The sequence below is a fragment of the Stegodyphus dumicola genome, chromosome 4 (genome assembly GCF_044657685.1).
Source record: "Stegodyphus dumicola isolate Sdum_Otavi_A_Nest chromosome 4, ASM4465768v1".
Taxonomy (NCBI): Eukaryota; Metazoa; Arthropoda; class Arachnida; order Araneae; family Eresidae; genus Stegodyphus; species Stegodyphus dumicola.
Window position 1 is genome coordinate 4490000 of NC_140771.1, and position 26284 is coordinate 4516283.

The window sequence follows — 26284 nt, forward strand, 5'->3', positions numbered from 1 at the left end:
CCTATTTACATTTTAAAAAGCATCCTAGAGTTGCAAAAAAAATGGCATTGCGCACTCCCTTTATCCGTGTACACATTGACCTATTTTTACTTAAAAAAACATCAGAGAATTTCACAAACTAGGCTTTATGCACTCCCTTGAGTTTGTCCGTGTACACATCGATATATTTTTATTTAAAATGTCAAAGGAGCATCCAATTCTACAGTAGAGGCAAACAAAAGTATGTAATCTCAATAAACTACATTTTAAACCAAACAATAAAATAACAAAAAAGGATTATGCATTAACATTATGCATTTAAGCATTACACAAAGCAAATATCCACTTACCTCTGTGGCACACAAAATTCCTTAACAGTATCTAAAAACTTCCTAAAATTATCTGAACTAGAATCCGTATATTGGCGTCGCTACATAAATTCACAAAAATAAGAGTAAAAAATGTCCTGCATATTCCGGACTGTCCTGAAAATGTCTGCTAAGTAAACCTTCATTTCCACACCAGTCAATTAATGCACTTTCCCCCTTTTTATTCTAAATCGTACAGAAACATCAAATTAATCTTATTACATTCAGCCATTCTACCGTCTAAACAATGAAACAAGCAATGTATTTCCTAAACACACACACCATAAAAGCCCTTGCAAAATATCCCATGATTCAAAATTTCCCAGAATAATGCAAACGATTACATCATAATAGGGTCTCCATAACATTCAACTGCTCAGGTTACCATAAATAAAACAACAGCTTGGCAGTAAACGAACAACTTGGCGATAAATGAAACAACTTCGCAATAATACAAGGGATACCCTGAATTCAACTCTAACCAATTTATTTTTTTTTTAATCTGTTTTTGTGTACTTTGCATGTGTACCTGTAGCAATAGCTGCTTGAATATGTTTATTTAGGTTTGGAGTTACAAAGTTCTAAAATTTTAAAAGTTTAATTTACATTTTTCAGCACTTTAAATTTACATTTTTGGCTCTGAGTTAAACGTATTTATTCAGAATGTGTGAAAAAAGCTTTTGATAGTGATTTGCATTCAATATTATTATTCTATCCAAAAATTTATTAAATATAACACTGCATACTTAAAATGGGTACTTACATATTACCCCGTTGACTACTGGCGGAAATTTCGGCAACAGTTGCCAATCTTTACTGCAGAATTCTAAAGGACATTGTCATCCATAATTAGTGCTAATTTGCGTTACTTAGCCGGCCGACGAGATAATACGGAAGTACTATATACTGTAGCAGCATAATATTACTAGGAAATGTAACTTGACTGAAAAATGAAATTTACTTTCATGAAGTTATTATAGTTTCTGCTTTAGATAATCTATAAAAAGAACATGCTAACATGCTTCTTGCTATCAACCCAAATCCTCAGAAGATGAATACTTTCAATTTTCGGTCCCCTTTTAAATTTTTTATAAATATAAAATGTAATTCGGGATGGTTATGAAAAAACTTCCCCAGTATATAAATCCCTAGCAGCCTATCTGCTCAGCCAATCGAAATGAAATTTCAGATATTGTTATAGTAAAAAAAATTCAAATTTTTTAATGGCAATGCCTTGCACCATATCAATCAATATATTGAAAAACCAGCAATGGTATTGGAACGATACGCATAGACCAAAATTGCAGGCATAAAACATTTGCAGAGAAGAGCATTGTAAAGATTCAGTGACAACACAAGAGAGGAGAGGAGAAAAACTATTATTGAAAGTACAAGTTTTTAACATGCCCACCTTTGCAGGCATTAACACATTGGATGCGGGAAACTGTTGACAACAGTGATGAATGAAACATCGTAGGAGAAATCTGTAAAAGATTTGTCCCCTGGTCTGTTTTGTGTTGTCATTGGTCCTTTATAATGCCCTTCAATGCAAATGTTTTATGCTAGCAATTTTCATCGTGTGTGTATCATTCTAATGCCATTTATGATTTTCCAGTGTGCTGATCAAATTGTGAGGAAAAAAGTGGATGTTGCCATTTGAAAATTTCTAATTTTTTTCACCATAACCATAATCATGAGAGCTGTATTGTTTTAAATCATCGTGAACTTTAGCACATACCTTCAAATAATATCTGAAATTTCATTTTGATTGGTTGAGCAGATAGGCCACTAGGGGTTCATATCGGGGAAGTTTTTAATTACCACACTGTATGTCATTTTGTTCTAGAAGGAAGTCATTAAATATTTTTATATCTGATACATCTTGAAGTCGTTTTTCCATTTTCAGTCTCCTAATGACCTCTTTTAAATCTTTCTGTAAACTAGGTAGTAATGTATAATTTTGATCAAGAATAACTCTTTACTAGAAGTAAAGTTTTGGCAGACCTCGAAGCCCCCCCTTTTTTTGCTATTATAGAGCCCCTGGACTCTGTAGAAGCAGCTTTTATAAAAAACTGTAATGTAAATAAGCATTCTTATCTTGGAGAGTAGAGAAGAAAGATAAGCTTAGTGGCCAATAATGTTAGGCCTTACATGGGTACCAGTATAATTGATATACAGATCTTAAAAATTGTTAAGTAATGTAATCATCAGTTTCGATTGAAATATAGTAAATATATAAAATTAAGCCCTGTGTATATCAAATATTTGTAGATTTTGAATTATCCTTTTCCAGTACATTTTATGATTCTTGAGACATGAAACCTTTGAACAAGATTTATTTATTTAATAGCTAAAAAATATTGAGCATTGATAAAGTAGATTTGTTGTCTAGTATAAAAAAACAGTAGAAACTCAAGATTACCGCTTTTGCCATTAAAAAAAATAGCATTTAGTGAGTTAAAAATTTGATCAATTTCAAGTGTATTTAATATACCAGTTCCTTCAAAAGGTTATACTTTGTACTGTAACTTCTTGTGTTACCATAACTTTGTGCTTATTTTTCAGGTATGATGTACGAGGCTATCTTCATGACCTAAAACAGTATGAACCACCTATATCTGGGACCTATGAAGATCCTTACTTAGAGGAAGAAAAATTATGTGATGAGGAAAGGTATCGATCTCTTCGCTCAGATGTTTCTGAAGAACAGCTTTACCAAGGTGAGAATCTGAGAGAAATATCCAATTAAATATTATATATATTTATTTTTAGCAAATTGGCTAGATTATGTACTAGTAAGTTATCCCCTTTTTTATTCTATTTTTGTGAATTATTGCAATTATGCAAAAAATTAATCATTCATTATATATGGACTTCTCAAAGTGTAACTTTTACTGAAAAAAATAGTTTTCCTGGGCTGTATTCCTCTTTTATTTATTTTTAATTATTTGATTTATATGTAGCTTATGGCCATGAGAATATATATAATAATGCTTGTGAGTGACATAGTATTGATTAATATATGTTATTTGCAATAATGTGTCTCAGTTTTTTTTGTGCAGAACTAGTATTTGGCCTTGAATGGAATCAGCCTTGACTGATGTTGATTCGGCTGCCAGCCATAGAAGCCCGATCTTGCAGACAGAAAGAGTGCCTTCCAAAGTTTTGGGGAAAATATTGTAAACAATCAGCACATTCTTCTCATAACGTAATATATTATTTCACTGCAAGATCTAGATTACGCTTAATTTTATAAAAATTTATGTTTTGATATTTTTATGTAATATATATGTATGTTCTTGTGGTATTACATTTAATGCTTCTGTGAAAGAAAACTAATCGTTTGTTTTATTAATTAGGGCAAGTTAGAGGTGTTCTTTGAAAGAAATGGTTTGTATATAGATGAAGTTCTTTTCCACCCTTGTTTTGTTTACAAAATAAGGGTGGGTGTTAGTATTTAATATTAATATATTTATATTCAGCTCTTAATGAAATCATATTTCTCACAGTTATGAAACTTTTGTTACTAAAATAATCCTGTAACATTATAAACTGTTAATTCAGCGCAGTTCATTTGTTTAAATAACCTTCAGGAATTTTTTTGCTGTAAGATTTTTCTTTGTTTTGAATGAGCTGGAGTGCAAAGAATTTTAATGGTTTTAAAATTTCAGCACAGTAGGAGAAACTGCATTTATATAATTATTCATGCGCAGAAGGGAAACTATGTGAAATCAGTTTAAGAGTCTTGCTAAGTAATGCCTATTCTATAATTCAGAAATAATTTCCTTTGATAATTTTTTTTCACTTTCAGTTCTGAAATCAAATTATGACACTTTTGCATTTATCTTATTTGTATGACTGGCCATCTAAAATAGTTATTATAAAAAGGAAAAATATATTATTTTAAGCATCCCATCTAATGTAATTTTGTGGGCCCAGCCAGTAATTAAAAATAATAGAGGTAAAGAACTGTGTTAATTGCTTTTAAATTGCTTAGATGTTAATCACTAACAGACTGATTAAATATGATAGAAAAATTATATGGCTTATGCAACAATTTGTCACGTGGAAGATAAAAATATTTTGTTTCAGGTAGTAGCAACACATCTCTGTTAAACTGCCCAGTTTTCTGATTAAATTTGAAATATAAGTATCTTACATTTTGCCGAGTTGCTCTTTTAAATTATTGATTTTATTAAAGTTAAAACAGAAACAGATTTATTATTAAAGTTAAATTAGAAATATTTTTCGCTTTATCAAGTAGCTACTTTTAAATTGTCATTTTTGTTAATCGTAATGTAATTAAATTTATGCAAAATATGCAAGTGTTTTTGAAAAATTCAAATTCTGGCTTCAAGGTGCTCAAGTTTGTGTGGAGGACTACATATGTTTAAAATTAGGTGGCTCTAGATGCTAAGGTGATGTGAAGAACATATATATATATAAATTCTTCATTTTTTAATAGTATAAATAAGAAATGAGTTGCAGCTGTATGCAATAAAAAGTTATTTCATCCCAATATTTTTCATGGTTTCACCCTCCCTATTACAACTTATATTATTCCCAGTATGCAAGATATATGAGCAGTTTTTGATGTATCTACTTGCTTAAATAATAATTTTTTATGAATAAATAGGTAAGATATCTGTGTAATAGGAAAAATATTAGAATGACGGAAAAGACATTTAAAAATTTTCGTATCATTTACGCGTATGAGCTAAAAAATTGTTATTATTATTTCATAAATTTCTAAAAGTAAGTTTATTTAGCTAGTTTTTTTTTTGGGGGGGGGGAAGACTTCATGAAATTTATGTATGAAATTCATTAAGAATTACAAGCTAATAGTTCTATAGTATGATTTCAATAATTTTGCTTTAAATTTTTAATTATGATTTTCTTATTTATGCTAGTATCGCATGTATAAATGAGAAATACATTAGGCAACTTTTCTTAAAAATACATTCTTCCAAAGTTAATTTAAGCAGTAAGTTTTTAGATAACAACTTTTTACAATGATAGGATGTTTAATGGCAGGTTTCATTCAGGTCAGTCAATTAGAAAATAATCATTAAACCTAATTATTTAAAATTTTTCCGAGCAAAGATACCTAAAAAAATTGTTTTTTGTGTTAAGTAGAACAGTTTTCCAGAGAGATAGCTATTTTTAAAATGATAATTGCAATTTTTTATTTTAATTTCTCTTTGAAATATTTTAACATATTTTGGTTAGCTAAATGTTCCCTCCCCCTTAGAATAAAATGAGTAAAATTATTTCTAATTGCATATGTAATTTTTTATATTTGGAAGATTCAGAGCATGCTTTTTATAAATAATTCTAGTTTTTTCTTTACTAATTTATTCATGATTTTGTTATTTTAATTGCTGTTACACATATTGATAATGATTAATTAATAAGTAAACAAAAACTGAATTTAGTAGCAACACATAAAAACATTATCTTCAATTTCACTTGTAAAATTTATTTTCCTGTGATGTAAAAAATTATTCAGTTTTATAAAGTGCTAAAAAGAATAATAAAATTTAAATTTGCATTATAAAATTATTTATATTGCTGTTTTTTAAAATTATATATTCTTGTCCTATAAAATTTGGTATTATTACAGAGGAAGAGCTGAAACGTCTACGTGCAGCGATAGCAAGCGATGGTGCCTACCATGAAATAGGTTTTACATATGATAATGCTGAAAGTGAAAAATATGAGCAGCCTGAAGCTTCTAAAGGTATTTTTTTATTCCAATCAAATTACTGTTGTTAGAATAATAATAATAATAATCTGTTGTTATTTTTTAACAATATATACTTCTCAATAACACTTTGCAATAAGTTTTATTAACCTTCATCAATCCAAACAGCAGTAATGTTACTAATTTAGAAGTCAGACAATAAAAATCAGTATTATACAGTCAAATACCGAAAATCCGCCAACTCCTGAAATTCACGTTGCCTTTCAGAATATAAACATTCAGTTTATAGGTTCCGGAAACCGCAACATTGAGTACGAAATATTGAAGAAAAAAATACTTACCGAATAATAATGAGTCAAAAGGAAATATCAAATTATTGATATAAAAAAGTTTAAAAAAAATAAGAGTTTTTTTTTCCTCTAATCTGCATCAAGGAAAAAGCAGACTATTCACTCAACTCTTTGTTCAAGTTCACGATTCACGTTGTTGTATTTTCTGCGATTTTCTTATTTCATTTCACGAGATTGTTTAGTGCTGCCTTTTTTTTAATCTGGATATTTTGTGGATAAATTAAGAATATTTTTAATTTCAGCCCTTTTTAATACAATGACAGATAAGAAACGCACTCATGATTTTACTGCTTGCAACGTTGAAAAACATAAACACGTTGCGTTGACGGTGTTCCGGTTTGACTAGAAACTTTCACTATGCCAATGTTCCGGTTTGATTAGAAACAAACTTTTCTCTGCCTCAGAATGGCAACAGGGAGAACTTGACTTTAGATTTGTTATGACGCAGCTAGAACACTGCTCCTGAGATGTAAAATTAGATTCGATTCTAGATTCTAGATTAGATTAATTTTAGTATTTTAATAAATCTTTTAAAACTAGATTGAGTATTTGATCATAGAATTATAGCTGAACCACTGCTTGCAGAAATTTAGATGTGGCATTTAGATACGTCGTTAGATTCATAGTTAGATGCGTAGGCAGCGACATTCGTGATTCGAATAGTGTACATTAGTGCGTAATAACATTTTTTGGTGCTACATGCCGGGAAGCCGGCTAATATTCGAAAATATGGATTCGTAAGTATGGATTAGCACGGTGTGAAGTGTGCGAAGCCTGCAAACAGGTAGGATAAGTTTTCTATTTTAAAGTAATTATGGAAGATGCTGTCGCTAAGCTTAAATCGAAATGCAAAGTATTAAGGACCGCAGTGTCCAAGGTACTAAAGAAAATTGAGACAGAATTAAGCAAAGATGATGTTAGTATAAATGTAATAGAAGAAACTTTAGACATATTAAACGAAAAGGCAAAAACTCTGAGTGATTTAAACATTCAAATAGAACAGGATTTGAAGGTCTCGGAGGATGAATTTGAACTTGAAGTTTCATCCGCTCTAGAATATGACAAAAAAATCCAACTGTGGCAATTTAGAGCAAGAAAAAAATTGAGGGAATTACACAAACTCTAAAATTCGGATAAGGAAAGTATGAACATTCCTAATGAAACCGCTATAGATTCCAAACTTGAAAATAATAAAATTATTCGCCTTCCAAAATTGACTATCGCTAAATTTTTTAGTGATTCTAGCAATTGGCAGGAATTTTGGAGTCAATTCGAGGCAGCTATCCATAACAACGACTCATTATCGAAAGTAAATAAGTTCAGTCACTTAAAGTCATTACTAGGTAGGGTAGCTTATAATGCCATTTCTGGACTCTCGCTTATAAATGAGAACTACGATTCAGCTATAGAACTGTTAACTAACAGGTTTGGGAGAAAAGATTTGGTAATAAATGCTCACATGAATAAACTGTTAAATATTTCCCCTGTTAGAAATGTAAGGGATATAGAAAATCTTAGGAATTTATATGATCAGTGTGAAAGTCAAATTAGATGCTTAAAGTCAATGAACTTCGTATCAGAAACTTACAGTAGTTTACTTTGCCCAATATTGTTAAAATTAATTCCATCAGAGATAACATTAGAATACAGTCGCAGTAGAAACAGTGACCAAACATGGAACATTAACGAATTAATTGAATTTATTCGTAAAGAAATAGAAAGCCGCGAAAGAGCTATGCAGTTAAATGAGAGTAGAGAAACAAAAAGGAAACACCGAGCGAAAGTGATTTAAAACTGGAGGCATAAATCAAACGTTCGTCTCCACTCCGCTCATGATAATGTAAACAACAAGTGCATTAAACTGTTTGAAAGAAGTTCGCCTAAAACGTATGAATATGTTGCTCCAGTCGCTAGCAGTAAATGCATATATTGTGACGAACTACACGATTCGGAGCACTGCGAAATTAAAACCGTGGAGGAGAAAAGAAATATTTTAAAATCTCAAGCCCGATGTTTTTGTGTCTAAAATCTCAGCATAAAATTAAGCAGTGTAAGGAAAGAAAAATGTGCGAAATATGTAATAAAAAACACAATAGGTCTATTTGTTTCCAACTCGAAACCAAATCGGAGAAAAACAAGGTCGTGTCGACAATTCCATCCAGTAAAGAAGCTGTTCAGATTAGTCAATTAAAAACTGAAACTTTCCGCATTGCATTGCTACAAATGTGTACTGTGATGATACGTCCATTTTCTGAGGAGGATAATTTAGAACCAGTTCGTATTCTACTAGACATTGGATCGATGAGAAGTTTTATAATTCGGGACATTTCAGAGAAGTGTAAATTACCTGTTATTCGAAAGAAAACTTTGTCTGTATTTGCCTTTGGGGTTAACCAGGCAACAGAACAAACTTACAATGTTGTGAAAATTAAACTAGAAAACAGAAGTAAACCATCCCTAAATATAGAAATTGAAGCTTTAGAAACTAACCAAATATGTGCAACTAATTTAGCTTTCTCTGATATCCCAGTTTCCAAAATTAACAAAGAGATAATAGGACTACAATTAGCTGATTCTTGTGAATTCAGTGACAAAAATATTGCTGTTTTGATTGGAGCAGATTACTATCATGAAGTAATAACTGGTAGACTTAAACGTTTTAAAAATAAACTTATAACTTCCGAAACAATATTTGGATGGTGCCTTCAAGGCCGGACTGATTCTAATGGTATAAACATGGACAATATTGTTGATGACAAATTGGTCTCAACACAGTTAAAGCAGTTTTGGGAATTGGAAACATTGGGAATAGAACAAGGGAAGGAAATTAGTAAAATAGATAATAACATTTCAGAGAATTTTAACAGAACTATCAATTTAAAGAAACGCGATATGAGGTTAAACTCCCTTGGAATGAACATTCGTCTGAATTAAAAACGAATTACGTAAATGCAGAAGTTCGCTTTAATAAACTGGTTAAAAGGTTAAGAAATGATCCACTGCTTCATCAGCAGTATCACTCAATTATGGAACAGCATTTAAAAATGGGTATAGCTGAGGAAATTGATCCAAGTTCTGAAGAAACAAGAAGAATTTATTACATGCCTCACCAGCCAGTTATTCGACCTGACAAACCCATGAGAGTTGTATTTGATGCATCCAGCCATTCAAAAAATGAATACTCTTTAAACGATTGTCTCTATTCCAGTCCTAATTTAAATCCATTGTTAGAGATATTAATACAATTTCGTACACATAGCATAGCATTTACTGCTGACATTGAACAAGCCTTTCTCCAGATTTCTCTGTCACCTGAAGATAGGGATGCTGTAAGATTTTTGTGAACAAATAACCTTACAGATAAGGATGGGAAATCTAACACGAAAATACTTAGGATGACTTGCGTTTTGTTTGGAGCTACATCCAGCCCATTTTTGCTTGCCTCTACTATCAAACATCACTTAAATACCTTTAAAAAAACAAATCAGAAAGCAGTTAAACTATTGAACGAATGTTTATACGTAGACGATTTAATAGGTGGGATGAAGACGAAAACAAAGCCAAACTCATATATGAAGATATTAGATATATTTTGAAGGCTGCTGGTTTCAACATGCGAAAATGGAAAACTAATTGTGGGAATCTGCAGGAGGTTTTTGACGATTACGAAAATGGTGAAATCCAGAAAGTTCTGGATTAATATTTATTTGTTTACTTTGTTAAACGTTTCTTTCAACACGCGCATGTGTAAAGCATACATTACGCATAGTCAAAATTAGAAAATCGCAACTAGAAAACTATTTGATGTGTATTCGTGATATTTATAATGAGAAGGAATTTGAATTAAATCATATCAAAGACGGAGTACATCGAAATGAAATACTACATTTAGTCAGGAATTATAAGCCGAATAAAATAAAAACATCTGCTCTGAAGAAAAAGATAGTGCTGACAGATCAACTTTCAGTTCATTGCCCCCCGGCCGTTGCAGAGCAGCGTGAAATTGATAAACATATTTCGAAGTGGTTAGAGAATCAAACGATATGCCTTTATCCATTTTTTGCAGCAATTCCACTTTTTGTTTGATGGACATTGAAACATGCTTTCACTTTGTAGATCTTTTGGTAGCTCCAGAATCGGAAATTCTTTTTGACATAATCGAAAGTTCAAGCTTACTTTTATAAAATTGCTCTAACAGTCTGCAAAAAATAATAAGCGGGATCTAATTAGAAGATTAAGGAACAACGCAATCTGCAACATTAACTGAATTAGATAATTTTAGCTTAGCTTATACCGTCCGTTATACATTAAACGCACATGCGTAAACGTATTGCGCACATGCGTAAACGTATTATGCGCATACATTAACGCATTATGCGTTGACGCATGCGCAGAAAGTTTGTAGCTTTGAGGTCCGGATTAAAGACTTTTGAATGTAGAACACTCTGATGAGAAGATAGGTCACCTCCTGATCTCAATTAATATCACTGATGAGCACCATGATGCTCACATATCTATAAATAGGGCTTCTCCTCGATGTACAGAAAGGAGAAACGCTTGGGAGATGGATGCTAAAATAAACATATCACTTTATATTCAAAATTTTGTCTCATTTCTGTTGCTCCAACTGCGCAACACCAATAATGCACGAGAATCTACATTTCATGTATATATATGTATATAATATAAAAAATACGGTGGCTTTGCTCTACGCGAACAGGCAACCTCTAATTAACTTTCCACAATTTCAGGATTTTTCCCCTAGACCAGTACTGTTGAGAACATTCTGGCATGTTGTGTAACTGCTAGTATAAATACAGAGTTCGCGTCATTTTTTGTCAGACTGCTTTCTCCTCCTGCTGCTATCAGACCTTTGCCGCCGCTGATCTGTCTCCCTTTGTTCGAATAGTATGATGCAGTAAATTTAAAGTTATTTGGTTTAAATCACTATTGAATATGTAATTTGGAGAATTTTATCTAAAAGAAAAATGATCTGCATTTATATTGAATAAAGGTGTGCAATTAAAGGCAAAGTTCTGTGTCATCATTCTGCTATATTACACTCAGCCATAACAATGCCAGGACTCTGATGTCAAACTTCATTATTCCTGTGCCTGACTGCCAAATTATTACATGTATGTATTGCATTTTTTTCATCTAATGGGAAAAGAAATTTATGAATTTTAATTCATGCATGTCTGCTATGCAAGCATGAATATGCCTGAAGTGAAGAAAAATCTTAAGTTCAAAATAAAGCTCTTGTTTAATTTCTAAACACTGGTGCAGGCAAATATCAAAGAAAGTACAGCATGAAAAAAATTGGAACTCAACAGAAAGCCCAGCTGAAAGCTTATCATAATGATGCTGTATCAAAGATAAATAAAAGCTAGCTCTTTTGTAGTTTTTAACTCAAGGAGTAATCTGTTTTAGAATTATTCCAGAAAAATTGTTTTACCGAGTATGACATTTTATTCAACTAATAGTCAAGATTTATTTTGAAGCTTTTCTTTATGCTTTGTTGCATCATTTGTGAAGAAGACTTGTAATTGGATGACTTATAATAGAGATTTGATCTGTGCTGCTGCAATCTGCCTTGCCTAGTAAAAGCCATCGTTAGATTAAAAGTGAATGTCTGACATTTGGCATGGTTTTATGTGAACTTCAGTACAAATTAGGTTGTCTGACATGGTTAATATATATTGTTTTGAGTGTGAGCATTGTTGGTGTATCCAGTTAAACTTTTATGTGTTCTAAGCGAGCAGCTCAAAGTCAAGGAGACTTAAGTTTTGTATTAAGTTTACTCACCAGTGAGGAAATAAAGTTGATATTTTACATTTTGTTTAGCTCTTGTTTCTGTGTTTTCTTTGTGTAAAGAGTGATAACTCAGCATTAAATGTAATGTTTGAGGGTGAGCGGTTGGTAGTAATTATTGATTAGCTAATAAGCCTCCCTGAATGAATATCCTTGTTAAAGGATACTCATTCAATACAAATTTAACAGTAAAATGCATATTTTTAATTTATATGAATTCATTTTATGTTTTAACTGCATAGGTTGCTATGTGGAAGTAAGTAATAAAAAAAAAGATAAAAAATGGCTAAAATATATTGAATTTTTTAAAATATTTGTTTTCTTATTATGTTTAATAAGCATATATTTGTGTAAGAAAAAATATGTTTTTTAAAATTGTAGTTGAAGAACCAGAAGATGAACTTTATCAAGTACCTGCTGGACTTAAGGTACCTAAAGGGATGGAAGTGGTAAGTTATGTGAAATTTTCGATTTCATGATTATTATGTTCTTTAAACATTTACTTTAACCTACTAACTTTACATACTGATAACTATGAAGTCTAACAGAATTTGATTAAGGAAAGGGGGAATTGGGCCATTCTTGTTTGTCTGAAAAGACTGTTGTACAACTTATTATTTTTCTACTTATGGGAATTATATTTCTAATTATGGGAAGAGCCAAAATAAAGGAACCCCATTTTTGAAATGATTAATTATAATAATAAGTAATGTCATTTGCTAAATTATCATCATTACAATAAAATTGTGATTTAAAATTAGTATTTAGCATATTAATTCATATATCTTAATTATTGATTTAAAAAATTACTTAAAATTTTCATAAATTCTTCAAAGTATTAGTCTTCTGACATCAAATTATCTGTCAGTATTTTTTCTTAATCTTTGTTTGCTCTAATAACTTTAAGAATTTAAAGGCATTTTCTAGTAGTTTTTTTCCTTCTATATTTAATTTCTTTTTGTTATTAAGACTAAGTTACTAAAGTCAGCTTTAATTAGTTTAGCTTTAGAACAGCACTCCAAGTGGTTCCCCCCCCCATGTTTTAAAATTTACTCAAAAGCTTCAGTAACTACAATAATTTTTAGGAAGTTCCTTTTTATTTTAACTGTTTATTTTAATGTAACAGTGCTTCCTCCCACTTTTTCTGCATTTTGAACTGGCCTAATATTTAATATACTAGGCCTAATTTTAGGCCTAGTATATTAAATATTATTTAGGCTTAATTTATTTATTTAGGCCTAATTTGTATGGCCTGTGACATAGTTATTAAGAAAAGAGGGAAAAATATAATGATTTTAAATAACTAATTTAATATGTTGGGTCCAGCTAGTAATTAATAATAATAGAGGTGATGAATCAGGTTTATTGCTTCTAAATGCCTTCGAAAAAAATTAAATTTGGACAGTGGGAATAAATGCATTTCTTTAAAATCCCTGAGTTTGTTAATTATTTTGAAAGATAAAGATAGTACATTTTGCTGAGTGGCATTTTTTTAAAAATTGCTTAAATATTTGATTAAATTTTTAACATAAATATCTTACATTTAGCCAAGTGACGATGCATTGCTTTTAAATCACTGAATTGGTTAATTAAAATTGCATTAATTTTGCACAAAATATGAAATAAATCAAAACTCAGGCTTGGAGATACATATATTTGGGCAAAGGACTATGTGGTTTCAAAATTTGATGGGCCTAGGTGCCAACATTTTTCTGTAATGCGAAGAACATATATACATACAGATTCTTCATTAACTGACTTTGAAGGAGTAATGAGAAGTAACAAAAAGATTTCTTTTTGAAGGCTGAATGGCTCAGCAACTTTATTTTACATAAAGAGGCCTGCTGCTCACATTATGGTTTGCAATTCCATTGATTAAAGCACTTAAATTGCTGTTTTGAAGTCTGCATAAAATTGTTCCATTCAATCTTTGTATCATCCTTTGATGAGAAGTGAGACGATACCATTGGGAGATAGATACTGGGACAGTTCATGGTCCCTCATTTTAATTTCTGTTGTACAACTCCTATAACTTGTGCACTTAATGCAATAAGATTATAGAATAGTCTTTACATAAGTTACTAAATATTTCTCCTTGTATGTTAAAACCAAAATCTGTAACCCCCCTAAAACATTTGTCACTTTAAATTCTTCCAACCATCTATCCTCACCACAAAAAACAGATTGATTGTTCATTGGTTTATTTTGGATACATTTGGCAACAGTGATGTCTTCTGTATGTGTATTACTGGTTTCTGTATGCAATTCTGAATGCAACAAATATCTTAATCATACAGACTGATACATCCCATTGTGAAGAATGCAACTCCAGTGCTATTAATTACAATTTTTTTGGTCATCATGTATATAATACTTTTTGTATTAAGATAAATACATGGGATGAAAAAGTAAATTTGAAATGAACTTCAGCCATTTTATTATTATTAATATGTATAAAATGAATGAATTTTGCTTAAGTATAGCTATTTTTTTTTTTTTTTTTTTTTTTTTTTTTTTTTTTTTTTTATGTACTGTAAGATTATAGAATAGTCTTTACAGAAGTTCCTAAATATTTCTCCTTGTATGTTAAAACCAAAATCTGTAACCCCCTTAAAACATTTATCACTTTAAATTCTTCCAACCATCTCTCCCCACCCCCAAAAAGAGATTGATTGTTCATTGGTTTATTTTGGATACATTTGGCAACAATGATGTCATCTGTATGTGTATTACTGTTTCTGTGTGCAATTCTGAACGCAACAAATATCTTAACCATACAGACTGATACATCCCATTGTGAAGAATGCAACTCCAGTGCTATTAATTACAATTTTTTTTTTTTTTTTGGTCATCATGTATATAATACTTTTTGTATTTACATGGGATGAAAAAGTAAATTTGAAATGAACTTCAGTAATTTTATTATTATTAATATGTATAAAATGAATGAATTTTGCTTAAGTATAGCTATTTTTTATGTACTGTTTATCGGATATTTGTTATATATTATTTGAAACGAAATTATTCAAATTAGGTCATTTTTACTTGTTGATTCTTTGTGATTTTTTAATATATTGTAAAATACTTTATGCTCGATCATGAGCATTTGTAGTTTGGATCCTAGTAAAAAGGTTGATTGCATAACAATTTTATAGTTTTCACATATATATCATAAACAAAAGCTAATGAAGATTTCAATTTCTTTAAGCAAATAATTCCGTGTGTATATATTTCCAGCTAATGTATATATCTGTGTCTCATGTATTGGACTAATTCAAGTGATATGTTTCTAACCAACCTAAAATATAATGAAGTTTGAAATTTGACAGACTTCGTGATCAGATAAATTTGACCATATTTATAAACTAGTACACTTCTAATGTGAATTTCAGTAGTTTTTGTCATATTCACTAACAATATCATCACCCTGCTCAACAGGCTCTATAGCTTTTACAAAGTTTACTTCTGTAACGTGTTGTTTGATATCGTAGGCATTATTTATGCTACATTTGAGGAACATTAGAGGCATGTTTTAATTGTTTAAATTCTTCCTTGTCTTTTGTTATCCTTCAATAAATTCTTTAAATTTTTCCTTGTTAGTTTTCCTTGTTCTTTCACTGGGCCAAATTTAGTATAGAATGTATATGGTTTGACAGAAGTTGGTTAATGATTAATACTAATTTTTGCAGATTTCTTAAAGAAATAATGCATAAAATATGCAAAGATAATAAAGGAATATAGTAAATGATTAGCAGCTAAAGTGCTTAGAAATGATAATGGCTGAATGCTTGAAAATGACAACAGTCATCACTCGCAAATGGGAAAAGCCTAAAGTATGCTTTGAACAAATTGTATGTCTGCACTCTTATTAGTAACAAAAGAGTTTTATTTTTTCTGGAGGTATTAAATTATGCAAAGACAATAAAGTGATATAGTAAATGATTAGCAGCTGAAGTGCGTTAAGAAGAATTTGAGTCATAATGGTTGAATGCTTGAAAATGACAGTAGTCGTCACTCACAAATGGCAAAAGCCTAAAGTATGCTTTGAGCATATCGTATGTCTGCACCCTCATTAGTAGCAAATGTTTTTTTTGGGGGGAATAATGAACCTTTTATGTTGCATTTTTTTATAGAAACTCGCAAAATATTGTTTTATGTCATAGAAGAAAATAAGCTGATGTTTTTCAGAAGTATGTAATACAATGGGGAGAGACTTCATATATATTCATATGAAAGAATTTTTGCAGATCTCTTGTTACATCATTTCTATATTCCATATTACATGACTTTTCAGCATACTTTCTGAATGAGCCATGTAGCTTCAATAATATCGAATTTTTCTGTATAAAATGATTTTATTGTCATTGTCGAAGAGATCTGACTTATTTCAAAGGGCTGATGAAATAGTGTGTAAGAATGCAGTTTCTTAAAACTTGGAATAACCTCCTGATCCATAGGCTGAATCAACAAAGTGATATTTAAAGGTAGAAATTGAACTGTCAATCTGGGAAAATCTTCCTGCAAAATATCTTCAAGGTCTTTAGAATATCCTGGTACATTATCTAATAGCAATATTAGTGTTTTCTGAGATAGTTTGCTGGTCTGTCCTTATTACTTCCAAAAAGCACAAAACCTTAAACATCCCTTTCATTCAATCGCCTTTGTTTAATTACGGAATATTTTAAAGTGCTCAGAATGATAGACAAGAAGCAATTTAACAGTATATCACCACTGGTATTAGTTCTCCGAAATAGTATCTGTCTGTCACAGAATGTTTTTAATTTTGCAAAGGTAAGATTTTTAATGCTAAATGAAACTCCACCAAGTCAAAGGACAGTAGCAAAATCATTAAAATGCTCACTGTCAACTATAAACAAACTGATTAATGCTGATTTTAATCTTGAAATGACGAAAAAACACAATGTGCATCATCGTTATCTAAGATCTTTATTGCCGGATGCAGAACTCGCTTCAGAATTCTTTATAAGAAGCATTTATCCAGAGAAAAATGGAAAAATGTTGTCATAATAGATGAATCTTGGGTGTATGTAAATGAATTCAGTAAAAAGAGATCGATTATTACCATCAAAGAGGAGGAAAAAAATTCTTGAAACATGGTTCAAAGAATCTAAGGAAAGTTTTTCAAAGGGATTTATGATTGTTGCTGGTTTTTGATATAACGATAAATAAAAACGAACGAGAGTGTAGAAAACTCCACATATAATCAGGAACATACTTTATACCCAATTTTCTAGTGTGAAATGCACTCTTTACCCACATTTCCATCAATCAGTAGAACTGCATCAAGAAAAGTAGAAATATGTAAAAAGGGCTTACCTTTCAATCATATCCCTGCTAAACCTCCTGATGTATCATCCACGTATTTCTTCATGTTTGGATTTTAAAAAAAGGAATTGTCCAAACATCAATCTACAACCCTTGTCGGACTTTGGGAAGCTGTTCAAGAAAAGTGAGATAAAATATCTCTTTCAATACTAAAAAATGGGTCTTGGAAATTACGGTGTATAAAGATGGTGAAGAATAAGGGTGGAACATTAAAAACACAAAAATCTTAGGTAAAATATGTCTATAAATACAGTGGAAAACACCTAAAAAATATGCAAACAACCTCTGTGTAGCTTTTGCAGTTAATATTATATCTAATGCTTTTAAACTCCATAATGTAATAACCCTTTTTTAATAAGAAATTTAAAAAATTTATGAGAATAGGCATAAACTAACTAGCAAAAAGTTTATTTATACAACTGTTGAAGTCTCTTACAAAAACTGTACACAGATAGCAGTAAAATACAGTTCTGTAAACCTTACATACATTGCTGCTTCTCTTGATTATTTTGTGACATATTTATTATCTAAACATGCTTGCTGTCCTAACACTTTTTTTTTTTTTTTCTTTTGTGTGTGTGTGTGTGTGTGTTTATTTTTCTATTTGTTTGTAGCCTGAACTGTTGGTTAATTGATCAGTTGAAAGTGAATTATGATAACTGAGCAAGTATAACTGTTTTAATACACTTAATAGATAAAACTAAATTATGATTTTGCAAGAGTTACATGCCAGATTGACAATATTGAAACTATTTGGCATAAATGTTAAAAGGCAAAAATTTATGTGTCCTCTCCATATTTTCATTCAGTCATTACTTTGGGTAATATTACGTATTTTCGATTTCAGCCATATAACATGAAAATTCACACAATCATTGAAAAGACTGCTCAATTTGTAAGCGAGCAAGGAGGTCAGATGGAAATTATTATTAAAATGAAACAGCATACTAATCCTCAATTTGGTTTCATGCATCTTGATAATCCATTATATCCATACTACAAACATCTCGTAAAAGAAATCAAGTCTGGGTCTTACAAGCCAGTTCAAATAAAAAAAGCTGGTAAGTAAATTTTTCAATTAAATATTATTGTTACTGCTATTTTTTTATGACCATTATTGAGAATTCAGGCCATCCTAACAATTATTTGTTGTAATATTCTTTTCCCTAATTTTTCTATTTGAATTATTTCGATAGATCAAATGATTAACATCGTATTATTATATTTGGATTAAAATTTGCCACATATTAAATAATTAGGTAGCTGTGATTGAATAGAAACATTATGATTTGATTTTATGCGTTACTCATCGGATGCTTTAAAAAATTGCATTTTCAAGTATTTTTTGAAAGACCGCTTGGATACAAATAACTCCAAAAAAAAGAAATTTAATATTCTAAAGCAATAATATTGCAATTACGTTTTATAATTGTTTATTTAAATAGGAAATCTGTTGCAGAAGAACTAAAATATAAGTTTTATATGGCAGTTGTTTCGAAAAGTACTAACTAGATATGCATTGCTACATTTTCCGATTTAGAAAGTTTGTAAAAATAATGAAGGGAAAAATGGATCAAGGGAAAATAATGTAACTTTATACACAAAAGTTAAACTAAAACTCTTTTTTTTTTTTTTTTTTAAATTCTCCTGCTATAATTATTTTTTAGTCGTTATGATTTGTGTGATGTAGTATTGCCATTATCAATTTTGCTCAAGTGATGAAGTCAAGCAATCAGTCACGGGAATACTTCCCTATCCTGTGTATAGGAACATAAGGTGGTGTGCATAACTTATTTTTTGCATAGCATAAATTTTAAAAGTCCGAGAAAATCATGAAGGTTCGTAATAAAATATTTTAGATTGAAGAAATAGCAATTATGGCAAAAAAATTTTCGTGATACAATTATAGCAGTAAGAAGTAGTACTTGAGTAAGAGAATGAAATCCAGCAAAATCGCTACAAAACTTTAGTTTAACGTTCTTAAAAGAGCTCCAGGTTTTTTGGCATTGTTAATATCGTTGAAATCGTAGTTGAGCATTAGAATGCTTTCATTTTCAACCTTATAAATATTTTTAAAGAACTTCTTAGCAATTTTTGCCATAAACTTCTTAATTTCCAGAACTTTAAGTTCATTATGGATATCTATATTTCTGATAAACCAGTGACTTTTGGTTATCTGTCTGAGAGTAACATTCTGCAAAACTTGCAGTTTTTTTCTTGTGTACTGTACTGGCAAAGCCCCAAACAGGACATGCATAGGTAATAATGGAATACAACATCACTTTGTAGAGGAGCAACTTATTATCTAAAGATAAAACTGAGTTCTGAGAAATTAAGGCAAGGGCACAAGTTTTTATTTAGCAGCTCAGAACTTATTTATTACTTGTGTAGTGTGGGGCCTTCATCTTAAATTCCTATCCAACGTAACACCTAGGTGCTTTACTTGATTAGCCCACGGGATAACTGTATCATACATTTTTATACGTTGATCAATCCTTCTTTTCCTTGTAAAGAGCACTGCTACTGTCTTATCCACATTTATTTGGATCTTCCATTTTTGAAACCAGGCTTCTAGTGCATGTATGTGCATTTGTAGTACTTGTGCTACGTGGTTTAGAGATGCATTTTTTGTCAGGATTGATGTATCATCTGCATACATGACAAGAGAAGTGTAAGGGGTGTGTGATATGTCATTCGCATATAATAGAAAATAAATTGCTCCTACCAAAGACCCATGAGGGACCTCGGCAAGTATTTTTCTCTGAGTGGAATATGTATTTTTATAGCAAACGACGAAGTGTCTCTCATAGAGATAAGATTTAGTGATATGTATGATGTGTATCTCCTGGGAATCCCAGGGAGATAAGCTTGTAGAGTAGGCCGTCTAGCCAGACATGGTCAAATGCCTTCAATATATCAAGAAAAAGAGTTCCAGTGCTCTCCCTTTCTCTTCCGAAACCATGTTGTTGTTTAGGATCTTGTTAGTATTGATGTATTCCAGGCTGCAGTCATAAATGGCAGCTTCTGTTATTTTGCTGAGTATAGTTAATAAACTCGCAGGTCTGTAAGAAGTAGGTTCATTAGCTGGCTTAGTTAGCTTCTGAATAGGCACTACCACAGTAGTTTTCCAGCTCTTTGGAAAATAACAAAGTGTAAGGATGAAGTTAATGATCCGAGTAAATTTATAAATCATTATGTCACCCATTTCGTGTATTACTGTGTTGCTCACTCCATCAATTCCTGGGCTTTTCTCTACTTGTCTTTTCTCCATATATCGAAATGCTTCATATGGCAAAGCTAAACAAATGTTGTCTGTGCATGGTTGTGAAAAATATAAATTGTTCATGTAGTTAACTGTGCTTTCAGTGTCTGGGTCAGAGATGTTGTTGATGCAAAAATTGAGTAGCATAGTTATCAGCTAGTGACTCAGGTTTCTCAGTTTCTTTGTATACGATCCCGTTTGGGCCATTAAGTGGCAGAATATTAGTGTATCATCTTTTATATTTGGAAACGGCTTTCCAGATAGAATTATCATTATTCGATAGACTTTCCAAATATCTAAACCACTCGTTTTGTGCATGTAAGTTAGTGTATTACCTGACTTTTTGGTATGAGTCATTCATGATTCTTTTATCCAATGGGCAGTGAGTTCTCTGCATTCTTTTCCTTGCTCTATTTCTTTCAGTGATTAATTTTCTGATTTCAGGATCTCTTGCTCTCTGTTGTAATGGCACTTCTTTGCTATTATCTTTTAGTGCATTTTTGAGAGTATTGGTGAAATCTACTACAGCGTATAACTCATCCACACTGTGTGTTGTTTAGAGCTCTGATGTAATTCACCCAGTTAGTAATAAGGACTCTTTTGTGTGGTGTGCTATAACTACTGATATTAACTTCCATAAGTACAGGATTGTAATCTGATGACAATCACATGAGCTCTCTATTTTAGTGGGAGTATTAATGTTCTTTAATAGGAAGAAATCACTATCAGGGTTATAGCATGTTGGGTAAAGCAAAGCTGCAATTCTTAAGTTGGCCGAGCTGGCGAAATTGTTTATTATGTATCAGTATTTGCTAAATTTAATGCAGTTCCAATTTCTGTGTTGTGCATTAAAGTCTTCACCAATAATAACATGCGTGTTTAACTTGGATATAGCCTCTAAATTGGCAAAAACATCCTTTTGAGTTCTTTGGGCTAGTAAATAGATAGAGACAAAAGTGATTGATTGTTGAGTGATATGATCGTTATAGCTAAAGCCTCAATGGCCGAAAGCTGCGGAATTGTAGTTTCATGGTACGTGATGGAGTGCTTAATTAAAATCATAATTCCACCAGAAATTCTGTTATTTCTTCTTGGTCTGTCAATTCTATAACTTTCATAGTTGCTGATTCTGAAACTTTGTTGTGGACTAAGCATAATTTCTTAAAGGAAAATAATGTTGGGGCAGTACTCCTCTACAAAATCCTCAAATACAAGTTCATTATACAGTCGAAAGTCGTTAATTCGGACACCCATAATTCGGAATGATCTATAATCCGGACATCAAAACTAAAAACTTTATGCGCATGCGCCACGTTGACACATGCGCAGAGGCGTTCACGTGTGCGCGTAAGACCTTTTACGACTGCGCATATGAGTGTGCGCAAGTGCAGAATACGTTTTCGCGTATGCATTTTATGTATAATGGAAGTATAAGCTAAAATTATCTAATTATCTATTTCAGTTAATGTTGATGATTGCGTTGTTCCTTAATTTTCGAATTGCATCCGGCTTATTATTTTTTGCAGACTGTAAGAGCAATTTTATAAAAGTAAGCTTAAACTTTCGATTATATCAAATAGAATTTCCGATATATATTTGTTAATATGTAAAGGATCTAAAGTGAAAGTATGTTTTGAAATCCGAAATCTGTTTATCAATTTCACGCTGCTCGGCGGCGGGCGCCTAATGAATTGGAAGTTGATTTGTCAGCACTATCCTTATCTTCAGCGCAGATGTTTTTATTTTATTTGGCTTATAATTCCTTACCAAATGTAGTATTTCATCTCGATATGCTCCGTCTTTGATATGATTTAAAACAAGTTCCTCGTCATTATAATTCGCTTCCGATAGCGAAGAAAAGTGACAGAGGTTATTGAAAACAAAAAAATTTCGATTGACAAATTAGTCGGTGTTCTTGACACAGCAATTATAGGACTTGAACGGCGGAACTTTGTAACTGAACAAGAAATTATGTCTGTTTAATAGAATTAAAGAGAAAATATTATCACATGAAACGAAGCAAAACTTAAACAACTTACATTGAAAGAAATGTTTAATAAAGTAAACAAATAAATATTAAGCTTTTTCTTTTTGCAAATTTTGATACCCTTTAGATCATAATTGTTCTTTATTTCATAAATTACGGTTTCATATTTTTAATTTTAGAATTTCTGCATGCCATCTTACGAGATTTAAACTGATGATCTATAATCCGGAAAAATCGATAATCCGGAATCGCCGAAGTCCCGACGAGTCCGGATTAACGACTTTTGACTGTATTTAGCAGACAAGCCATTTGCATTCCATGTGACTGTTGAAATGTTTTCCACAGAATTAAATGTACTAACCATTAATTTCTGACAGCATTTCAAAATATACAGACAGTTTATCTACATTATCAGTATGAGCTTTTAACTTTGGAACATATTTTTTAAATATCTGAGTCATTTTAGCGATATTATTATGGCCAAAAATGCCATTAATTTCTTTTAAACATTTGAAAAATTCAAACACTTCAGAATTCCTAGTATTTTTAGTAGCAGTATCAAAGACATTAACATTCTGATTATTATTATTCATGTTTTTATTAACAAGCTGGGGAAATTCAGCATTTGGGGAATTTTTTAGGACTTGTGCTTATCATCATTTTGTGCTTGAGAGTTTTGACTGCATTTGCATTGCTTGTGCAAAACTTAGCCCTGGTTTTATTGTGCTTTTCTTTTTATTTGCTGGTTTATTTTTAGTGAATGCAGGGCACCCACGATAGGATGATGGATGTTTACTAGAACAGTTTACACACTTTGGGTCTTCTGTTCTGCCTTTAATCGGGCATTCCGTAGATCTGTGATTTTTTGCAAACTTCACACAGCGTTGCTGAAAAAAGCAATTTTCCGATGAGTGCTGGCAGTTGTGGCACTGCGGGATTTGGTTCTTCGATACATATTTTTCTATGATCATCAGGCATTTGCAGGAATACTTTGAGAAACTCTCCGCTTAGTTTTTCTAAAAATTTTGCTTTAGTTTTAGCAGCAAGCTGCTTTAAAAATTCGCCAAATGTAACAGCTCTGTTGATGATGCGTTTCCACAACATTTTTGATGTGATCGATTTGTATTTCAATATCTGCAATTCTGGATCACATAACGTCTCATGATAATTCTAGAATCGCCATTAGGCAAAGGAACTTCAGTATTCTCACTCATACATGAGACCTACATCCACCAGGGATCAGGACCAAAAAGGCTATCAGTTTTGTTCAACAGTATTCGTTGTTTTGTTTAAGAATGTTTGTGGTTTGCCACTTGAAATTATTAAATGCTCCTGGAGATGTAATTCTGGCACACTGCCTTTATATATTTTATTACCCATCCTTTGGTGATAAAAGATTTCAATCTTTCAAATCGTGTAGTGTAAGTCATCCAGTCTTTGCATCTAAAAATGGGTAGAATTTTTTCACCCATCCAGTATATAAATAGCACTTCTGACAAAAGTTTCTTCATGAATATGAAGTTTTTTTTTTTTGTGTAAACAGCACACATACAAACATTAAAATAAGTAAATAAATAAAGAGCTAAAACTACACCATTTAGAATTGCATTTGTAAAAATATATCATAAAAAATGCTTGTATATTACTTTTTCATTATGAGATCTAAGAACTGCAGAAAAGGCAGAGCCTTGCAAAACAATTATTTCCTTCAGAAAAAAGTTAAAAACAATACAAAAAAGTAATACTTGTTTTGATTACCAATATTTTGGGATTTTCATGGGGGGGGGAGGGGAATTTTTTTAATAAAAATTTTTATGCAACCTATGTATTTTTTTTTTCCTTACTATATAATATATACTTACTCAGCAATAAATCACCAATCTTTTTATGCCTGGTGATTAGCGTATACTTATACATTTTAAAATTATTCTGAAATTGTTATATATCTCAAAGATGGCTAACTTCTTTATACATACAATCAACTTTTTTTCCCTTAAAACTGTGATGTGATCTACCTATTAAAAATCTTGACATTTAGCAGATTCAAACTTATGTCTTGTATTACTGATAAGTGACAAAGGATGGAGGAAGTTATTAAGTGAACATGTTTTATTAATTGAAACGTAGTCACAATAAAATTACAGATTAAATTTTATTATCTTATCATTAATGGGAAGACTGCATATTTCCAACCATGCATTCATAATTTGGTGTGTATCCAGACAAAAATAATGATAATGAATCTTCAAGTGTATAGGAATCGGTTGTTTAGTGTCTGTGCGCTTGAAATGTGAAAAGCCGATTCATGTAAGTATATGCATTTGAAACAAGAGTTGTATATGTTGAGTGAGAGAGTATTTGCTATATATGGCAATATTGGGACACTTTCCTCAATTAGCATATTTCCAAAATTCCCAAGTTCTGTGGCTTGTAAAGTTATAATTTCATTTTCTGACCCATTTTTAGTTTCATTTTTAATTATGTCAGATATTTTTGTGGCAATCTGTTGTACATTTAAATTATTTAAAAAAAAAAAAAAAAAAAAAAAAAAGACAAGTACTGCATAATAACTTGAAAATTTTCGAAATCATGAAAGCTGACCGCAAAGCTTTCAGACACTTTTTAATTCTACAACTAATTTTTCAATGATATAATTACGATTTTGATGCTTTTGTAGGTGATGCTCGTAATTCTGATGCTTTTGCCAGACATATTTATGTCTCATATTGTATTGTGTAAGATCTTCTATTAGCATGATTTTGCCTACTAATCATTTAAAATATTATATTTTCCTTGCAGTTGTAAATTTAAAACACGTAATTTTGAAATGAAGTTTGTAAGAAATGCTAAGTCATTCATCCAAATCTCATCATTTAAATTTGTGCATTCTTAATCTTGCTGTTTGAGAAAATCTTGTATATTAGTTAATGATAAATTACAAAATCGTTGCTGAAATTTTTTATTAGCCACTTTACATTGGTATGTAATAACACTTCTTCTGGCTATCCTTTATCAAACTGCAACTGCAATTAACCTGATTGAAGAAACTTCCTCGAATAAGAATTAACAATTTTGAAAGCAATGCCAATTATTTCTTTTATATTTAATTTTTTACTGGCTAGCACTTTTCAATGAAATGTGCAGTGGTAGCTAAAAAAAAACTTGGGAATTCATCATCACTTTGGCACAGTTATGAAGATTGCTATTTATATTTCTGCCCTTGGCAACAGTAAATGTTGCTAGATGACCACAGATGATTCCAATCAAAAGTTTGATATTTTTAATTATAACTTCTTCGGAATATTTTGCCTTTTTATCATGATTTGTTTTGTTTATAGTACATGAAAAATTCATCTCTGGCAAAAAAATGGAATCGACTTGTGAACATTTTCATGCAATTATTTTTCATAACTCAACATGGAATTACCAAGACTAGAGTGCTTCGATGAACTTGATTCTTTATACAGCAATAAAGCA

At 31.1% G+C, this 26284-nt stretch overlaps 1 protein-coding gene across 5 annotated transcripts in view; it reads left to right on the forward strand.

Moving 5' to 3' along the window:
* Positions 1 to 26284, forward strand: part of su(w[a]) (suppressor of white-apricot) — a 60402-nt gene that overhangs the window by 3747 nt on the left and 30371 nt on the right. The window contains exons 1-6 of one of the 5 annotated variants that reach the window (XM_035349327.2): positions 2929 to 3067; positions 3410 to 3555; positions 3707 to 3737; positions 5971 to 6087; positions 12594 to 12661; positions 18406 to 18619. In XM_035349327.2, coding sequence (XP_035205218.1) covers positions 3448 to 3555; positions 3707 to 3737; positions 5971 to 6087; positions 12594 to 12661; positions 18406 to 18619 — 538 coding nt within the window. In that variant the 5' untranslated portion in view covers positions 2929 to 3067; positions 3410 to 3447. Of the gene's footprint in view, positions 1 to 2912; positions 3068 to 3107; positions 3556 to 3706; positions 3738 to 5970; positions 6088 to 11472; positions 11537 to 12593; positions 12662 to 18405; positions 18620 to 26284 lie in introns of those variants that run through there. The other 4 variants (XM_035349329.2, XM_035349326.2, XM_035349325.2 and 1 more) reach the window with 4 other exon arrangements.